Raw genomic sequence first — 16,650 nt, 5'->3', positions numbered from 1 at the left:
CTACTACTAAATGTTTCACACGATCGCCAACATATAATCATAAAGATCTATTACTCACCACAATTAGACCTATATCACCATTATGAGACCATCACTATCTTTCACTCATCAAAGTCTCTCCTCCTACAAAATATTACTGTGGTCAACAGTTTGAGACTCCACTCATTAAATACGCTCCATTTATACACAAATACGCACTTCAAAACATATACACACACATACAGTATACACACTAATCAATCAGAGTACAGTCCTCCACTCGTCCTCAGGCTGTTTTTACCAATTCTCTAAGGTTTTGTATCTCTCTGGGGACCAATTTTTATTATTTCATTCATCTATCTCAGTCTCTCCCTTCCCCTGGCCCTCCTGCCCTCAACTTTGCCCATTAATATTTCTGTTATTATCCATCATCCTTAATTATATAACCAAAGTATCTCTTTTCTATTTTGTTCATTTCAAGTATTTTTCTTTAAATTTTTTGCTAATCTTAGTACTTTTTAATTTGTTTTCCTGTCAGTGTAACTTGAGTCTTAGCATTCGCCCATTACACCACATTTCAAAGGCCTCCAACCTCCTTCTGGTGTCTGCTGAAAGTGTCCACTCATCTGACCCATACAGGAGCATTTTTCTCAAATTGAAGTTAATGTTCCTTTTCAATAAGTCTTTTAGATTATTAAATGCTGTTTGTACTTGTCCTATTCTTGATATGATATCTTCCGCACATCTACCATCACAGTTAATGTTACTTCCCAAATACACAAAATTTTCCAGTTGTTAGAGTTCTCTGTTGTCTACCATAATCTTAATTTTATGATTTATTTCCAAATTGGAAACAACCATTACTTTCGTCTTTACAGCATTAACTCTTAACCCATATTCTTCACCTTTTTTTTCACTAATCTGTTAGCCAGCTTTGTAACGCCTCTTCTCTGTCCGTGATAAGAGCAGTACCATCTGCATTTTTTTTTTACGGGGAATAGCCCACCCGGGCACAGGTCATCGACCCACAACAGGGCCTAGGGGGCCAAAAAATAAGAGTAAAAATAAATTAAAAATAGAAGAGAAAAATACTATATTAATCTACAACACGAAGATGCCGGAAAACCAGCTTTTTGAAGTGAGACAGATTGTATGAGTATAGAAACACAGAAGAAGGCAGAGCATTCCACCGTTTGGCTGTGTGAGGAAAGAGGATGTACTGTAACGGGTTATTCTAGTGTGACCGACATCCACAGAGAAACTGTGGGCACCTCCGGCAAGACGAGTGTTACGAGCCCACGGCCTTGCCGGCGGTACACAGTATGCCAAATCCACCGAACATTGCCCGTTAAAGTACCTGTAAAAGAGAGAGAGTGAAGCAACATTGTGGTGAAGAGAAAGGGAAGAGAGATTATCAACTGATGGACAGAAGAAGAGCCACCGCAGATATGAGAGCAGTACTCCAAGTTCGGACCAATAAATCCCTTATAAACTTGAAGCAACTGCTCAGGAGTGAAGTAGCTACGGCATCTGTACAGCATTCCCAGCTTTCGGGAGGCAGCTTTAGCAATGTTGTGGATGTGTGGCTTCCATGGCATTTTAGAGGAAATGGTGAGGCCTAGCATATCTATTTAAGAATTTGACAGAATGATTGCGTCCTGAAATGTGATTGGTGGGAGTTCTTCTGTTTTGAAAAGTGTTATAATATTGGTGAATACTGTTTTATTACGATTGAATTTAACCAAATTTCTACCTCCCCATTCAGAGATGCTGCACAGATCCGCATTGATAGATGAAATGATATCAGGTCTAGAAGCAGATCTAGTTTGAGAATTAGGGGGGAAGGAAAAATGTGAAGAGTGAAGAATAGAATCATCAGCGTAAGAATGGATAGAATTAGTTGTAGTGTGAAGTAAATCATTGAGAAAAAGAAGGAAGAGAGTAGGTGACAAAACAGATCCCTGTGGGACACCACTATTGGTAGGGAAAGAGCGAGAGATTGATCCCTCGACAACAACTGCCATGGATCGGTTCTCAAAGAAGCTGGAAATTAAAGAACAAAGTGGGGAAGAGAAACCATAAAAGGGAAGTTTGGAAAGCAAAGACTTGTGCCATACCCTGTCAAATGCTTTGGAGATGTCGAGGGCCACAAAGAAAGTTTCCCCATAATCCCTAAGAGAGGATGACCAAAGATGGGTGCAATAGGAGAGCAGATCACCAGTAGATCTCGCCTGACGAAAGCCATACTGGTGATCCGACAAAAGAGAATGGCGTCCAAGGTGACGGAGAAAATGGGAGTTCAAAATAGTTTCGAAAATCTTTGAGAGGGATGAAGCTAGGGCGATGGGGAGATAGTTAGAGGGATTAGAATGGTCACCCTTCTTCGGGATGGGCTGAACCAAGGCATGCTTCCAAGACGAAGGAAAAGTTTGGATTTTGAGGCAAAGTCGAAAGAGGCGGGCAAGCACAGGGGCTAGAATTTCAGCACACTCCCTTAGAACACGATGGGGTATTCTGTCCGGTCCATGCGACTTACTCACATCCAACCTAGATAACACACCAGCAACCCTACGAGTGGAGATTATAGGAAAGTGCATAGGTTCAGTAGGAGGAGCAGAAGTAGGAGAGGTAGAGTTTGAGTCGTGTGAGGTGGAGCTAGAGGAAAATAAGGTGACAAAGAGATTGGCTTTATCAGGGGGAAAGCTGGCTATATAGTTATCAGGTCGGAAGAGAGGAGGAAAAGAGGGAGTGCAGAAGTTTTTACTGATGTTTTTGGTTTTAAGGACCAGAAGGATATACTAGAACAAGAGTTAGTCAGGAGAGCGGTCTTTCTTTTCATAAAATTCCGCTTTGCCCTACGAAGAATATCCTAGAAGTAATGAAAGAGGAGTGGGTAATAGGATACGCCACACCATTAAATTTCACTCCTTCACCGTCACATAACTTCTCTCATTAATAATTCTGAATATATATTATACAATGTTGGAGATATAACACAGCCTTGTCTTACTCCCTGTCTAACTGTGAACCAATTAGTAAGTTCATTATTTACTAACACTACAGTCTCCCGTTGCCAGTAAATATTTCTTTAGAATTTTAATATCTTCTTCATTAATGCCTATTTTTCCAAGACCTCTACAAGTTTACACAATAACATACAGATAACAAAAACAGGTAAACATAGACAACAACCAAACAAATAAAAACACAAACACACATCACCATAGGTAAAACTCAGCCATACAAATACCCTGACAAAAACACAAACATCACACACCGGCCAAAACATACACACACAAATGCACAAACAATAACACGAATACATAAACATAATGTCAAACTCAATGATACACTTCCAAGAACCTAAACTCACGCATGGATACACACACGCATAGATACACACACACACACACACACACACACACACACACACACACACACACACACACACACATCTCTTATTTAAGGCCTGATAGTAAACACTGCCTGCCTGTATCCCCTGCCAGCATTTACGTAACGCCAGCTATAAATTGTTCTTTTTCTTATGTCAACAGAGACAGTACTGGTGCACTGGGAGGCGATTTTCGCACATACCCGAGTTATGTTACACCGCATCCTCGTCACTGCTATAATATGAATATGTATGTGTGTGTGTGTGTGTGTGTGTGTGTGTGTGTGTGTGTGTGTGTGTGTGTGTGTGCTAGCAGCCACTTACTCTCGCAAGAGGAAAAAAATTATATTTTTCTTAATAAGTTGAATCGACTCATCCGGTCATTCTATTACATGTTGATTGGCCAATTACCTCTGATGAACATACCATTTAGTTTTAATTGTCTTAAAAGTTTATCATATTGGCCAATTGTTCCCAGCTAAAGAAAATTATCCCAGTCATAATTAGGCAGAATATTAGACCTGATTAGGCTCACTCACGCTCATTTGTTTGTTTTGGGTTGAAATTCTGTTTCTTAGAATGTGCTGAGTTGTTTGCGAGTATGTCAGTGTATCTCATTAACCTTCATCTTGTAAACAATTTCTTATTTGCCACGGAAGGTGTAGTAATATAACTGGTTCTATAATCTCGAGGTGTAAACTGTCTGTTCTCTTATATTGTCATGTTAAGTCTTCAGGAAAAATCAAATTCTTGGTGTATAAAAATAAAACTCTTCTGGAAATAAGTTATGTCGGGTTACAAGCTGGAGGTCCATGTAATCTCCACCCGCTGTTGAGGTTCTCGTTTGTCCTCTGATGAGTTTTCTGAAAGTCCGACAGTCTAGTTCTTATATAATCATCATACTTATAAACTGACTGAGGATTGCGTGACAATATTTCACGAGGAAGACATTTATTACCCCCCAAAAATCAAGAAGTGAGGAGTTTCGTTTATAGACTTATCGATGGAAGTAATGCATGGGGTGATAAAAAGAGGGGCGGGGCGGGGCGGGGCGGGGCGGGGCGGGGCGGGGGGGGCATTGTTTTTGTGGAAGATCATGGTCGTTGATTAAAGTTAGATCCAAAGTTCGCTGTTTCATTTCATGTCGTCACTTATATCAGAGGAAATAAGTAACTGTATAATGTTCTGAATATGGACACATTTGAGAATAAGATAGTTGATGATTTTATTCAGTTTAGGAATGATCTCTCGTAGTGAAGAAGCTAAAAAGGCTCTCAGTTAACACTTTTTCTTTTCACTCTAGCTACCACCATACAATTTTTTTTTCAGCTTTCTGGCAAACACAACGTGAATGAAGACAGGAGGGAAGGAATTGACGTTAACAAAGATATTCAAGAATCACACAGTGTCAATTCATGTTCTTCATTTTGCGTATAAGTGACATATTATGCAATGCTTTTATGAAGCTTCAGATTTATTGCTGAAAACGCTGTATGATGAATGTGTCACTAAGCATGAAAAATACTCGGTGGCGACAACAGTACGAATAATCTTTCGTCTGGATCCTCAGTCATGAATCATCGTGCAGCAATGTCATATATTTCTGATTATTTTCCCACATTTCACACATTAATATTAATTGTGTTATAAACAAAAAAATGTACTTTTGATCAATCCTCGATCATATATCTTAAATAATTAGCCATTTAAAGCATATCAGCCGACTCGTCCCCAAACAGTGTTACCAGATCACCTGCCTCATATCATACTTGGAAGGTTGGAGAGAATTTATGCTGTTGACTGTACATTACATATTGGTCAAACGGATGTTGTATCAGTTTACTGTAATATCAGGATTCGACTTCCTTCCATCTGCTAAAGACAGCCAGACGTAATCACAGACCTAGTCCCGCCCCCTAACTAGGTCGTATTTCAGCACACATCACCTCCGATCGTTGATTACTTAAGCGACGGATTGACGGCGTGGAAAGGACTTGAACGGAGGTGTGGAGATTACCATAGACCTCCAACTTGTAACGCTGCATAACCTATTCCCAGAAGTGTCTTATTTTCTATACATCAAGTGTTTGACTTCTGACTACTTAACTATAGAGAATAAAGAAGTAAAGACAAGACAAAATATGAGAACAGCATCTACAGAATCTACCAGACCATTTGTGTCGACCAAAACTAAGGTCTTTAAGCGCGCAACAATGTTATTAATTACACCATTCCATCAACAATTACAAATTATAAGAGATAAAACTTTCCTTGCTTAAGAATAAGACGAAGGAGCAGGACTTGTGTGAAATATAACGATGAATAAATTGGTCTTTGCTGTCCTTATGGCGCCGTGGTAACACTCTCGGTTCCCACGCAGAGGTTCCGGGTTTGATTCCTAACTCCCTCACTAGCCAGGATTCGAAAACAAGACCTCCGTGTGGGAACTAGGAGTGTTAACCGCTGTAGCACAAGAATTCTTAAAGCTATACCCAGGTTTTGTTTTACTCACAAAGCTTGGCTGGACTAAAGAAACATCGATGAGAATTTCGCGTTATGGTTGGGGTTGTTACTTGCGTTAGGTTTAATAATAATAATAGCATCAATAAATAAATATAAATTATTTAGCGACGTTAATTGGCACAATTTACGTAAACTTAATTAAATCAAGTTTCCAGTTTAACAATACAGTATTTTGTGTCGTCTCCATTACACATGTGTTGCCATGGGCGGCGTTAGACAAGTAGAGGTAGTGAACGCACAAGCTCACTGTGTTTAGTTTAAAGAATAAGCAGTACACCTGAGTACAGGTCTGTATAATATATAATCTAAATTTTAAACTATCTCACCTAACACTACACAAAAACACCCCCCACCCAACCCTCTATACAGTACAGTACAGTCCCGTAGAATTAGAAAACAACCCTAATCAAGGATTCATGTACACATGGCTCCCCAGAAGACTCACCCTTCATTAAAAACGGGTTTATTTTGTTCCATTTCTCTTTTAATTTTATTTTAGTAATTTTTATTTCATTCCACCCCTAATCAAGGTTGATAGGAATAAGACTACTAAGGCTGCGGTGACCCTTACCTTGTCACAGTTGTCCTTAATAACTCAGATTACCAGGTCCCTAAAATGTTTGTGCTGTCATCTAGTACATTATAAATAACACAGTACAGTATTTCTTGAAAAACGTAATAAAGTAAACGATGTGTATCTAAATAACCTTTAACGTTATGACTGTATTGTCTCTTACTCACAATTTTTCGTATTGTTTTCCTCATTCTCCTCCATCTTGAACTTGGGGCAGGACCAGGCCAGGTCGGTGATGGCCGTGTCGTCTAAGAGGGGCACCTGTGACACCATGGCCCCGTGTACGTCCATCACTATCACCATGCCCGACGTCGTCCCGAAGTACACCTGACGAGATACAATGCGTTAGACACAATACTGAGTGACTGCCACCAGATTAATGTTGAGGGAGACTTGTATTAATTTGGATCTGGAAGTGAGTACTACCTGCCATGTTATTAGCATCCAACAGTGAAATTTATGACATCTTGGGTCTGTGTTCATCCACTACCACTACACTAGATATGATTTCCTAGGTGTAAATTTGGTGTAAAGGGCCCAGTTTTTGCAGGCATAGGGCCTGACCTGTGCTAGTTAAGGCGCTGCTTGAAGTGTAAATTGTACACATTGGACTGTGCAGGCTGCTGTGTCATAATGTTTGTTCAGTGCGACGATTAATTTCAGGCGGAAATGAGTTTCATGGCCGAGTCTACATTAGATAGACAAGTCTTAATAGAATTTATGGAACTTTATTAAGAAAATCCATGTTTATTGGAAATTAAGAGAAAATAATACTCTGAGAGAAAAAATTCAGCATCTGACCTTTTGGAGGAAAACATGAAGGACAAACATGTTGCAGCAAACAGAGACACAACATTGTTATCTTCATGCACGTAACCAATGGCAGGTAATTAAACCAGTCTCTCGGTTCTAATCTCAACTCAGTCAGAGGAGTTTTATGTGTAAATAGACACCTTTAAGAGTCTAATTCTATGTTCAATTGTTTCCTATGATCTTTTTTTTTTGGGGGGGGGGAGGAGGGGGCAGGGGAGACAAAACCACAGCAAACAAACCCAACACGTTCAGTTCAGCATCACCCACAGTAGAGACGCCAGGTCTTGTCCATGACACATCCACAACAGAGCTGAGCCAGTAAGTTCACCTTAACTAAATAACACATTCCTTAAACATTTTTTTTCTAAATCATCAATACTTAATGGCACATGATAACCCTTTGAGGACAATAAGTTAACCCTCAAGAGGTTAACCACACAAAGTAACCCATGCTCTCACCTGCTGGTCCTCGGGGGTGAAGACGCCGGAGGTAATAGTGGACTGAAGGTTGAGCATTGACGACCAGTACCGCTGACCAGCCACTGAACCCACCAACACGAACCCGTCCTGAGGAGACGACAGTTACTTGATGATACCGGTGTGTTAATACTACTACTACTACTACTACTACTACTACTAATAATAATAATAATAATAATAATAATAATAATAATAATAATAATAATAATAATAATAATAATAATAATAATAATAATAATAATAATAATAATAATGATGATGATGATGATGATGATGATAATAATGTACCTATTTTAACATACATAATAGTAGATAAGACTATTAGTGCCAGTCTTCGCTTCACCAATAGCGTAAGATTATATCATTCATAGTTTAACACTTTTATCATTGTCCTGTCTCCCTGTCCTCCCCAGCACGACTATTATGTCTCCATCAAGTCTGTCCTGATTCGCTTAATGCAAATAAAGTATTCGGTTTAGTGTATATAGATAAAAAGAGAGAGAGAGAGAGAGAGAGAGAGAGAGAGAGAGAGAGAGAGTTCTGGGTGCTATCTTGCTGGGGTAGTGACAGACTTGCCACACCTCTTAATAACCAGTACGTCTCTAAGTCAGGCCGCTTCGGTTCTCATGACCACACAGCGCTCCTCACCTCGCTGGCCATTCCAGTGGTCCGTGAGAGGTCAAACCATCCTCATTATGTAGCTATGGGATAAGGGCGACTGGCAATCAATCGGTCAGATTTGGTGAATACCAGTGGGGAGGCTATACCTGAAGGAACGGCAACAGTTAAACCGCAGCCTTTAGTAACCGCATCTTCACTCTGTAGGAGAGGTATATCCCTCAGCGGGAGTTTGTCAGGAAGATGCTTTAGTTTGGTTCCACTGACGAGAGTCCTCAGATGCCCGAGCAAAATCCTTCACAAACAGACATACAAACGAATGGACATTCCTAAGCCTTTCGGCCTGGTATGGCACTGGTGCCTTCTCATCAGACGGTAACTTATGCAAACCACAACTCTAGAAATCACCCTACAGTAGCCGGTGTACCACAGGGCATAAAGTCTGGTGTAGGGGTCCTGAGGCATATACCTACGACTAGCTTCACCTACGTCAGGGGGGAGCGAGTCCCCGCGCTACACCCAGTCAACCAACGCCTTTAGGCAATAACTGCCTGGGGTCAAACATGGCAGATTTTCTTCGTTGATGAACAATTGTTTTCACGGTTACTAGAGAACACTGCCTACCGGATCAGTGAACAAGGCAGGCCATGTGGAAATATCTCTCTCAATTGACTACAGTCAGTCACGTTCAGTTCCTGGTTACTAAAATGTCACTCTCCTGGCACCCGGATCCACCGTCTGGATCAGTTGGAGGAGTGAGATAAAAGACTCATAGCAGGACTGGGAGCTGGTCCACGGCCGGAGTCTCTCAGCAGACGCTACAGTACAGGCGTGACGTCGCGGTCATGACTGTGCTATATAAAGCCCAGGTGGAATGTCTCTTCCACCTGCTCCTACCCAGACAACTTCACAAGGAATCCAAAATCTGGACTCTGATCACTCCACCAGCTCTACTTCCTCAAGGCTCTTTAGGTTTTACTCAGAATTCCTCAGAAAATATATTTGAAAAAAAAAAACACAACTGAATAATTAAAAACAAATTAACCAACCCTTTGTTTATAACAGTTAGGGTGAGCATCGCCCCGTTTACCCCAGCTAACTATCAGTATTTAAAAGTCAACAAAAAGATATAATGAGAAAAAGTGTAACCAAGAGAAAGGAAGAAATAATAACAAGGGGAAGGAGAGAAATTATGTGCAACATTTTTTGGGGGTGAAGGAGCATTTAAAATAACCACAAGTACAGGATGATGAAAGGGAACAATATTCTTGTATCATCTTTGCTACTTGTTCTTGTATCATCTTTGCTACTTCTTCTTGTCTCATCTTTGCTACTTGTTCTTGTATCATCTTTGCTACTTGTTCTTGTATCATCTTTGCTACTTGTTCTTGTCTCATCTTTGCTACTTGTTCTTGTATCAGCTTTGCTACTTATATTTTGTTTTAGTTCTATGAAACGTTATCACCTTCAGTTCCTCACAAACATTAACCATCTATACTAGTTTCTTTTCACACTCACAAGGCGATAAAAACAGCCAAACAAATTGAAAAAGCAAGACCACAGCCACGTTGACTCTCACTTTACTGTTACATCATAGTGGGTCTTAACTAGGAGGGAAAAGACCCAACATCCATTAGCAGACTGTCCTGGAGAGAAAATTGTACCATCAGAAAAACAGAAACTTAATTATGAGAAGAGCGTCGGCGAGGGACTATTGAAGCGAGGGACTACTGCAGCGAGGGACTATTGCAGCGAGGGACTACTGCAGCGAGGGACTACTGCACCGAGGGACTACTGCACCGAGGGACTACTGCAGCGAGGGACTACTGCACCGAGGGACTACTGCAGCGAGGGCAGCGAGGACTACTGCAGCGAGGACTACTGCACCGAGGGACTTGCAGCGAGGACTGGGACTACTGCGGCGAGACTACTGCAGCGAGGACTACTGCAGCGAGGACGCTACTGCAGCGAGGACAGCGAGGACTATTGCAGCGAGGACTACTGCAGTGAGGACTACTGCAGCGACTACTGCACCGAGTGGACTACTGCACCGGCGAGGACTACGAGGACTACTGCAGCGAGGACTACTGCAGCGAGGGACTACTGCAGCGAGGGACTACTGCAGCGAGGACTGACTGCACTAGGAATGCTGGACCGAGGACTACTGGACCGAGGACTACTGCACCGAGGACTACTGCACCGAGGACTGCAGCTACTGCAGCGGGACCAGCCTGCACTACTGCAGCGAGGACTACTGCAGAGGGACTGCACCGAGGACTACTACACGAGGACTTCTACGCGGACTTCTGCGGAGGGACTACTGCGAGGACTACTGCAGCGAAGGACTACTGCAGCGAGGACTACTGCAGCGAGGGACTACTGCAGCGAAGGGCTACTGCGAGGACTACTGCAGCGAGGACTACTGCAGCTACTGCACCGAGGACTACTGCAGCGACTACCGCAGACGGACTAATGCAGCGGACTACTGCAGCGAGGACTACTGCAAAGGAGAGGACCACTGCAGCGAGGACCACTCTGCACCGAGGACTACTGCAGCGAGGACTGAGCGAGGACTACTGCACGGGACTACTGCAGCGTGAGCGAAGGACTACTGCAGCGAGGACTACTGCAGCGAAGGACCGCACCGAGGACTACTGCAGCGAGGACTACTGCGGCGAGGACTTCTGCGGCGAGGGAACTACTGCAGCGACGGACTACTGCAGCGAAGGACTACTGCAGCGAGGACTACTGCACTACTGCAGCGAGGACTGCAGCGAGGACTACTGCCGAGGGACTACATACTGGAGCAGAGGACTACTGCAGCGAGGACTACTGCAGCGAAGGACTACTGCAGCGAGGACTACTGCAGCGAGGACTGCAGCGAGGACTACTGCACGAGGACTACTGCAGCGAGGACGCTGCTGCCGGGACTACTGCAGCGAGGACTACTGCGGCGGTACTGCAGGAAATACTGCAGCGGGGACTACTGCAGCGGAGGACTGCAGCAGCGAGGAGGGGACCTAATGCACCGAGGACTGCAGCGAGGACTACGAGGGACTACTGCAGCGAGGACTACTGCAGCGAGGGCACTGAAAGGACTACTGCACCGGGGACTACTGCAGCGAGGACTACTGCAGCGAGCGACTACTGCAGCCGACTGCACTGGGGACTACTGCACCGAGGACTACTGCACGAGGACTACTGCAGGGACTACTGCACCGAGGGACTACTGCATCGAGGGACTACTGCAGCGAGGACTACTGCACCGAGGACTACTGCACCAGCCTCGCCTCTCTCTCCTTCCTCTTGGGGTGGCAACTAAATCAGATTATTTGAACATTTAACAATTCATCCATTTATTTTTAATTTGTTTCTAGATTTATTTTCCCATAAAAGAAAAAAATTCTGACGGCGTGTAATATTTGTGTGAGGGCCGGTAGTGATGCAGTGAGAGACAAGTATAGTATTTCATTATTCCCGTCCGTTTATCCGTCTGTCCGTCACCCAAAATGAGTTATAATCGTTATATAATCAATTGTAACAGTTGCAGTGCGTTAACCAAATTCTTTGACGCTTGCAGCTGTAGTATTAACTTCGCCCCCTCCCACACACACAGAGTCGGTTTCTGGCAATACTCCTCAATAATGGGTGTAGTTATTGACACTTTACGTGAGTCACCGACAACTACTTTGCTGTAACTTCTCCTCCAACACTCCAGCTGTTTTCATTAAACAGTGGCTGCTCAACTTTAATATTAACACTGAGGAATTACCGCTGTTACTGCACTTCATCTTTTAGGAGGTACCGCTGTTACTGCACCTCCACCATTTACACTGAAATTGCCGCTGTTACTGCTGCACCTCCACCATTAACGCTGAGGTACCGCTGTTACTGCACCTCCACCATTAACACTGAGTACCGCTGTTACTGCACCTCCACCATTAACACTGAGGTACGCTGTTACTTCACCTCCACCATTAACACTGACTTCACCTCCACCATTAACACTGCTGTTACTGCACCTCCACAGGATGAACAGTATCTTGTCTGGTAATGGGAACAAACCCATTATCTGCCTCAGTGAAGGAGGCAATGATATTGGCCGGTATTAGGGTGAAGGAGGGATCCCTATCATATGTGGTGCCCTGCCTAGAGGAAGTTGGCAATGAATGGTTGTCAAGGGCAGTTGGTGTCAACAGCCGTCTTGACACATAATGCAAGTCAATGTAGTCCCATTCGTTACAAATGGGACAATCTTTACGGCAGAAGGACCTTTTATGCTAGGGATGGGAGTACATCTGTCTAGGGCTGGGGTGTAGCAACCTGGCTGGTGGCTCTCTCGAGAGGGCAGTTCAATAGATGTCAAAGTTGTGTTTGAATGTGGGTGCGCCAAGTCCGTAGACCTGCTAGTGATAGGTGTTTAAACTGCTAGGACAGTGGTTCTCAACCTTGTTTGCCCATGCACCCCTTTCTCATATGTCAGAATGTCATTTCCCCCTCCTTTCAAGATTGTCTGCCTCCAAGTGCATTCCAAATAATATGCATATAATACTGAAAATCTTTTCTTTTTTCCATATTAGTACATATACATTTACAATTTTACATGGATTATTTTTAAAGTGGAGTTTGTACAAATTAAATGCCAATTAGAAAATGTTGATGGATTTATAAAACTTGAATAAAAGTAAAAATAGTTTTTTTTATTTATAATGAATTACTTAACAGACCAAGCTGAAGCATAATGCAATAAACAAAAAAGTTCAATCGAATACCAGGATGACCTTAATTTCTAATTAATTTTATTCAGATGAAGATTTCCAGTCAATGAGAAACCTGTGATTGTTTTTCTTCGCCAATTCTGGGATACGCGGAGGAGTGCTTGAAAGGGCACAACGCAGGTCATTTTCTACCTCTAATCTACTACGTTGCTTCGTTTTAATTTGCAACAGAGTTGAAAAGCCTGACTCACAAAGATATGTCGACACAAACGGAAGCAATGCACGGATAGCTCTTTCTGCCACTTTTTGGGTAGGAATCGCGCATCAAGGGCCAAAATTCTGTGATTGATTTCTCATCAGAACATCTCTTGCTCCCGAATCAGTTTCCCCCTTGAAAACCTGAATTCCCCTGGTTGAGAACCCTCTAGGGAGAACATATGAGCACGGGGTGGAGACTGCAGTGGGCAGGTAAACAAGTGAAAAGTTACACGAAATAGTGTTAGGAATTATGACAAAACTAAATTAGGCAGGAAGTTAAAACCTAAACACGTCAAAGAGGTCACTACGTCTACTACACAAACCTGTCGAATAACAAATTGCAGGTTACAGAAATTTATTCTATACTGATATGCAGATTAGGAACATTATTGGACAAAGGAAGGCTATAGGTAGGAGAATAAATCGTGGTGAAGTTTACCGCCGAGATTATTATAAGGTATTGGCCAGTAGTGTTAAGACCGAGATAAAAAAAAGCAAAGAGGAATAATGAACTGAAGGTAGCAAGGAGGAGAAGTCAAACCCCAAGGGATTCTTTCATATGTATCAAACTAAAACACGAGAAAAGATTGGACCAATACAGTCAGATACCGGCGAGCTAACTGATAACGACGGAGCAATGAGCAATAATCTGAATATGTATTTTTCAACAGTTTTCACCCCCGAAAATTTAAACATGGTACACCAGGGCGCCGGCTATATACAGAGGTAGCGAAGAAAATAGATTAAGCGAGATAGTAGTGACTAGTAACGATGTTAGTAAGCAAATAGACAAATGAAAGCCTAATAAGTCACCAGATCCCGATGAGATATTTGCCAGAGTATTAAAGGAATGTAGGGAAGAGCTGAAAATGCCATTAGCAAAGTTGTTTAACGTGTCCTTAAAAACGGGTGTAGTACGCACCAGAATCCTGGAGAATAGCGAATGTAATACCGATTTTCAAGAAGAGAGATAGATCACTATCCTCTAACTACCGTCCAATCAGTTTAACATCAATTTTTGGCAAACTACTGGAAGCAATAATGTCAAACTCTATTCGAAATCACTCGGAGAAGCACAAGTTGATCAATGATTCGCAACATGGCTTCACAAGCGGGCGTTATGTCTAACTAATCTATTAACATTATTTTCAGCTGTTTTCGAATCAGTGGACGAGGGGCACGACTATGATGTGGTATATCTTGACTTTAGCAAAGCCTTCGACAGAGTTCCCCACGAAAGACTAATAAGAAAAGTGGAGACTCATGGCATTGGAGGAGATATTCTAAAATGGATTAGGGCGTGGTTACAGGACAGGAAACAGTGAGTGAGCATAAACGGCACTAAATCCGATTAGAGTAACGTCACTAGTGGAGTACCCCAAGGCTCAGTACTTGGACCATTATTATCTATTATACTGTATACATATACGACATAGATATCGGCGTAGACAGCAACATAAGTAAATTAGCTGACGACACTAGAACAGGGCGTGTAATTCGATCTGACGTGGACTCCGCAAAACTACAGGAAGATCTAAACAAATTTTTCAAATGGTCTGAAAAATGGCAGATGAAATTCAAAGTGGACAAATGCAAAGTACTTAGTCTAAGAGATGTAAACAGAGAAACCAGATGAACAACGATGTTATAGAGAAAACCGACTGTGAGAAAGATTTAGGAGTAATGAGAAGTACTTGGTTTCATATAAAGGAGTGTTAGTTACAAGACTAGCGAGGTCATACTAAAACTATATCTTGCGCTTATGAGACCTCACCTGGATTACGCAGTTCAATTCTAGTCACCGTATTACAGAATGGATATAGAATCCCTAGAAAGAATTCAGAGGAGAATGACAAGACTAATCCCGGACATTAGGAACCTTGAGTACAGAGACAGGTTAAAGCACCTTAATTTGCACTCCCTCGAGAGACGTAGAGTGAGGGGCGATACGATCGAGGTGTATAAATGGAAGTCAGGGCTAAACAAAGGGGACATTACTAAGGTACTCAAACTATCCAACCAGGAGAGAACTCGTAACAATGGTTTTAAATGAGTTTGTTTGGGTGTGGTTGGTTTGGGTGTGGTGAATGGAACAAGTTGCAAATATCATTATTAACTCGAATACGCTGGATAGCTTCAAACATAGGTTGGATGGATATATGACGATAGGGTTGAGTTTAAATAGGACGCTTATTATGGGCCAATAGGCCCTTGCAGTTTCCTCCATTCTTATCTTATGTTCTTATCTCCCACACACACTACACACACACACTATACACACACACACACTATACACACACACACACACACACACACACACACTATACACACACACACACACACACACACACACACACACCTATACACACACACACACATACACACACACACTACACACACACTATACACACACACATACACACACACACACTATACACACACACTCTACACACTATACACACACACACACACACACACACACACACACACACACACACACACACACACACACACACACTCTGCACACACTCTCTCGCCAAATTCGCGTCTAAAAGACACCGTTGAATACAATTTGGGTCTGTCAAAAGGAACCTTAAAACTGTAATTAGGAAGAACTTATGATGAGTTTGACGCAAGTAGACTAGTGCAAACAGGCACTAGTCGATCCATAATTTACCATGATGAGATGTATCAAGTGAAACATGTATATGGAGCAAGTAACAAGATCACTAGATTACAAGATGTTGTATCTACTAGACTAAGGTTAGGATATAAGTGCCTCTGACAGTATGTTCCTCAAGCAGATGTAAACAAGACTAAATGTAAGTGTGGCTATTATATTACACACTTGGACACTACGTCCTCGACTGTGTGAAGAGAGAACCTTTAGGGACAGGTCAAGCACACTGTGTGTGAAAATGGCACAACACTTCATCTTTAATGGCAAGATAGCCGACATATTAAGATTGTATCCACTTTTTGCACTTAGTAACTATATCAGTTCTCATGTACAGACAAATACACAATGTGCTTGAATACTTCTCACGTAAATGTGAATAACAAAGTGTGAGGCCAGACATACTGCCTCACACGCCTGTACCTCACGCATTTGTGAATAAGTTACCCTTTATGTATAGAACTAAACAAATAATGTAATTGAAATACTGTGTAACATTCAGTACCATAATATCCTGACAACGGGGTTAATTATTATGACCTGTTGTAAATACTCTGTAATCCTTTTGCGCTACCGCTCACAGGATGAGTGTGGGGTGCACAATAAAGTAGCAGCATTC

The 16,650-nt window shown here is 42.2% G+C and overlaps 1 protein-coding gene across 10 annotated transcripts in view; it reads right to left on the bottom strand.

The window, feature by feature from the left end:
• The window catches only part of LOC121877720 (tubby-related protein 4-like), a 51,676-nt gene extending 43,832 nt beyond the window's left edge, over positions 1 to 7,844 (bottom strand). For all 10 annotated transcript variants that reach the window (XM_042383568.1, XM_042383570.1, XM_042383567.1 and 7 more), the window contains exons 1-2: positions 7,740 to 7,844; positions 6,635 to 6,794 (exon numbers count right to left, since the gene is read on the bottom strand). In XM_042383568.1, the coding sequence (XP_042239502.1) occupies positions 6,635 to 6,794; positions 7,740 to 7,796 (217 nt within the window). In that variant the 5' untranslated portion in view covers positions 7,797 to 7,844. The remainder of the gene's footprint in view (positions 1 to 6,634; positions 6,795 to 7,739) is intronic.
• Positions 7,845 to 16,650: the final 8,806 nt, after the last annotated feature.

This window comes from Homarus americanus, unplaced genomic scaffold, assembly GCF_018991925.1.
Source record: "Homarus americanus isolate GMGI-L3 unplaced genomic scaffold, GMGI_Hamer_2.0 scaffold24523, whole genome shotgun sequence".
Classification (NCBI taxonomy): domain Eukaryota; kingdom Metazoa; phylum Arthropoda; class Malacostraca; order Decapoda; family Nephropidae; genus Homarus; species Homarus americanus.
Note: the sequence above shows the minus strand (reverse complement) of the source record. Positions and strands in the feature narration are given on the sequence as shown.